The following is a 4,127-nucleotide window of genomic DNA, read 5'->3' as shown; positions in this document are numbered from 1 at the left end:
TTGGTGTTTCAGGCTCTTAAGAACTATATTGATCTTGAAGTTGGAGGAGCTTCAGCAATGTGCTGCGTCTGCAGGCGGTGAAATTTGTTTGCTGCTCTGTGTTGGTTTAGTGAAATGAGATCTAGCCACTGAGAGTCGAGATAATTGAAAATCAGGCTCGTGGTATCCAATGCACGCTGACAGTAACGTGGAAATTGGAGATAGCAGGGTCAGAGTCCCTGGGGAGCCAGCTCCTCACTAACTGCTTGTCACACTCCGTGAAGCAGAACTGCCCTGATCTTCACGTTTGCTGTTTGGAAGCCTGGGAGCTATTAGTAAGCAGCACTTTCTAGTTGCTGAAAGGGCTTTCCCTGAGGGCTGTCTTTTGTGATGGAGATGCTCTCTGCGTGGAGAGATGTGCAAATCCTTGAGTTTGCTTTGTGACCTGTCTGTAGGTGGGCTGCTGTGCTGTGCCCCGGACTGCCTGCCCACTGATGGTGGGAAAACCATTCAGTCGCTGTTGCCACGGAGCATTTTGCATGGTTTTGGAGTGCTCTTTTCCTCGTGGAGACGCACTTCCAGGTAACAATTAGGCTTTGCTTGGTTAGTCTATTCCAAACGCCATCTCCCCGCCACCACTTCTGTGCTTTTTCAAGTACACACGTATAGAGCAGAGCAGACAAAGCTGCCCGTGCTTGTTGCCACGTGCTGGAGAAATGAGCCCCGGGCTGTGCAGCTTTACAGCCACTGCTCCAGGGCACATGGAGTGCCGTGCTCCCCTTCCAACGCTGCAGCACACGCTGTAGGCTGTAGGCGCAGCGGTTGCTGCCTGGTTTTACGCAGAGGGCGGGGACTGTGGGGCTGTAGGATCGCTGCTGCTGCCAAGAGCGTGGAAACATCTGAGTGCACCTCGTCCCAAACCTCGTAATGACAAGGCACAGCACAAAGGGAATTGGGTTCACCAACTTCCCAAAAATCCAGAGTCGAGGAAAATTACCCACTGGGAGAATTCCCCAGTGTTTTATAGCTACTGTTCTCTGGCCTGAGAGCTTCATTTACTCTGCCAGACTGCTACAATGCTGTCTCCCCTTTCCTAATACTGTATTCATCTTCAGTTCTTGCTTCTAAGAAGCTGCAAATCTCTATCACCTGCTCAGCATAGTGTGAAGCTATCAGCACTGCAGCCAGAACTTGGAGTAAAGCAGCACTTACATGGTAGGAGATAATCCCAAGAAAGCTTAAACCTCCTCTTAAGCATCTCTGTAAAAGCACAGCTGGGACTGTGAAAAGCCCTAGTTGTTTTTTGCTCAAAAACAAGCACAATGTTTTTAAGACCTCTTAATGTTCTTACAGTAAACGTTTTACTCCTGTCTGGCACATATTTACAAACCCAATAAAGCTGCTTTCATTAGTGCTGGCTGTAATTTGCACTGCCTCATCCACTGCTAAAATTGCTGCTTATTAGCAAGAATATAGTAAGGAGGGAGAGATGTGTTTTTATAGGTCCTCCAGCAGCAGGCTTGGATTGGAGGGGAAATGGGAGAGCAGGAGCTGGTTTCTGCCAGCTCTCCCTGGAGTAATTCTGTTTTAATTGAATCATTAACCCAAACACTATCCTAACAGCCCTTCCTCATGAAGAAAGCTATTGGAAATGTCCACTGGGAACAGGGAGAGACCTTTCAGAGCAGGTGCTGAGAATTACTCTGTTCCCCATGAGAGCAGAGGCACGAATGCTTGTTGCAGAGCTACGTGATTGCTGTCCCTTCTCAGCAACTCTGCTGCAATCTGAGGGCACTGAGGCAGGCTGACAGCAGACCAGGCAAGCTGCATAACAGTTCAGCTCTACAGGGCACTCTGAGAGCCACAAGGCACGCCGACAGTCAGCAACGTCACTTACAGCCCATTTCATGGATCTGGTGACAGGCTGTCACACACCATCCCCATTTAGTACTACTGAGCCCCCCAGAGCACACAGCAGGACAGGGCAGGCAGTTCTCTCCCTGCTTAAGGCAGGGGCAGCAGCATTTGGGCTGCAGCTGTGGAATAACGAGAAGCCAAAAACCAGCACAGCTCTGCATTAAAGAAAGCTGATGGTTTATAGAAAACCTTGTGACTGTAGTCGTTCACTTTTCTTTGAATATGATGAGAGGAAAGCAGGCAGCTCCTCGCCCTGCTCGAGTTCTCATTGGGCAGAAGCCAGCAGTGGTGTTAGTGCACCTCAGCTGTGCAAGTGTGTGCTTTCACACCGCCCTGAGAAGAGCTTGCTTTCCTACAGTGTCCTGAAAAGTAAGGTTTGGGGCTGTGCCAAAGCATCCTCCATTTCACAGGTAAGGAGAAGCTGCAGGCAGAACAAAGGACAAGGCAGGGAAACGCAGAAGCATGAAACATGGGTCAAGCATTTTTGTTTTATTTTAACACAGCAAGTTTCAATACAGCAGCAGAACTCGTTGAGTCCATCTTGGTTGACATCATATCAGTAGGTGGCTGATATAATCTGGCTCGGAATCAGTCAGGGACCCAATTCCATTTCAATATAACCTGTTTCAGGAGACTGAATCCTTCTCTGCAGTGTCTTTTGCCACCCCAGACTGGATCTTGCTGCTGAACATTTCAGTCTTGGCTTGCTTCATATTTGTGCTTGATGTGTTTCCACAGTTTCTGTATGCAAAACAAACAGAAAAGAAACAATTAGCTTCTCAGTGGTCCTGGGATAAAGCTTTACTTTAAAATGTAGTTATCAGTAACAATGAGGGGCAGAAGAATGTGCAGGAAAACACATCCACAAACACCAGCAGGGTGACAGTTTGGGTACAGCTGCCCCGTGCCCTCCTGCTGCGCCTGGGCAAACCCTGACCAACCACAAAGGCTTCAGGATTTTGCTCCTGAATTTTGCTGCTCCATCCACCTCCCTGCCCTCCTATTGCTGCAGTACTGCTACAGCTCCCACACTTGTCCCAACACAGAGGGGAAGTACGAGGCTGAGCGCTGCCAGAGACACACAAGGAATCCTATCCAGATACCAAGATCTGCTGGTGAATTCAGGGCCAAGAGAAGCACTGCACGAGGGCAGGACGGGAGCTGAGAGCAGAGTTCAAGCTCAGATGTTAAACAGCCCTAACAAACACCTGCTGCTAAGGAGGCACAGGAAGGGACGCCGTCTCGATCTTCCATGCCCCTCTGGCCCAGCTCGGCTGCTGCGGGGCGCTCAGGCTGTCCTGCCGCGTGCCCTGAGCTTCCAGCCGCTTTCTGACCTCCCGACCCAGGTCCGAGAGGCGGCAGAGGACACGAGACGGCTGTTTTAGACACAGCGGGCACTGAGGTGACCCTGCTAACGCTGGATCCGCCCTTGGATCCGGGCAGCCCGCCGTGAGCTCACATCGCTCCTCAGCGCCGCGCAGCAGCCTGTCCCCCCCCCGGGCCAGCGCTGACCTTCAGGGCCGCTCCCACCGCCGGGCGACCCCGGCAGCGCCCCAACCCTCCCTTACCCCTTCATTGAGGTGTTCGAAGATGGCGTCCGCGCCCTGATCGAAGGCGCGTTCGAACAGCACGGCGCCCAGCACGACGGTGAGGGCGAAAGTGGAGGTGCGGCGGAAGAGCGCGCTGTAAGCCTGCCTGAGCAGCGCCATCTTGGATGCGCCGCCTGCGCCGCCGCCGTCCTCGGGGGGCTGCTGGGAGCTGTAGGCGCGCGCCGCGGGGGCTGCTGGGAGTTGTAGGCGCGGCGCTAAAGGCCTTAGGCCGGGCGGAGGTGAGCGGGAAGGGCCGGCCGTGGAACCGGGAGAGCGGCTAAGGGGGGGGGGGGTGGGTCGGGACTTGTGGGGGAGGGGAGGGGAGCCTCGGGAGGAGCTGCAGTAAGTTTTAATTCTGTTCCTTTCGGGCTTTTCTCCCGCACGGAGCGTGCACTGAGCGCCGCGTCATTACTGCCGGCGCCGCACGTGAGTCCGAGGCGCGCACCGAGGCTCTGCCCGCTGCTGGGCTCCTGCGGGCGGGATTCCACGGAGACGGGCGGGATCCTGCGGCCCCGCTGCAGAAAATGCTTTGTTTTCCTCCTTCGCAGCAGCTGCGCTGTAGAGGGGCCGTGCAGGAGGCAGCAGCCGGGATGGGAAGCTGCCGTGGTGCCTGGGAGCTCGAGGTGCCGCGGTGCGAAGCGA

The 4,127-nt window shown here is 54.1% G+C and overlaps 1 protein-coding gene across 1 annotated transcript; it reads right to left on the bottom strand.

Moving 5' to 3' along the window:
• Window positions 1-2,364: 2,364 nt before the first annotated feature.
• LOC122188148 (cytochrome b-c1 complex subunit 9) lies at window positions 2,365-3,627 on the bottom strand. The gene is made up of 2 exons (XM_042886224.1): window positions 3,465-3,627; window positions 2,365-2,637 (listed from the first exon to the last, which is right to left on the bottom strand). Exons 1-2 carry the CDS (start codon window positions 3,603-3,605, stop codon window positions 2,590-2,592), a joined length of 189 nt encoding a protein of 62 aa, XP_042742158.1. The 5' UTR covers window positions 3,606-3,627; the 3' UTR covers window positions 2,365-2,589.
• Window positions 3,628-4,127: the final 500 nt, after the last annotated feature.

Source organism: Lagopus leucura, unplaced genomic scaffold, assembly GCF_019238085.1.
Source record: "Lagopus leucura isolate 7727_CA_CO unplaced genomic scaffold, USGS_WTPT01 Super-Scaffold_100055, whole genome shotgun sequence".
Lineage (NCBI taxonomy): Eukaryota > Metazoa > Chordata > Aves > Galliformes > Phasianidae > Lagopus > Lagopus leucura.
This window is presented reverse-complemented; position numbering and strand designations above follow the sequence as displayed.

What these genes read in the sequence shown, in the direction of transcription:
- LOC122188148 (XM_042886224.1), bottom strand. Translation starts at nt 3,605, where the DNA reads ATGGCGCTGCTCAGGCAGGCTTACAGCGCGCTCTTCCGCCGCACCTCC. An exon ending in TCGAACACCTCAATGAAGGG is followed by an intron (nt 2,638 to 3,464) that starts GTAAGGGAGGGT and finishes TTTTGCATACAG; the next exon opens with AAACTGTGGAAACACATCAA.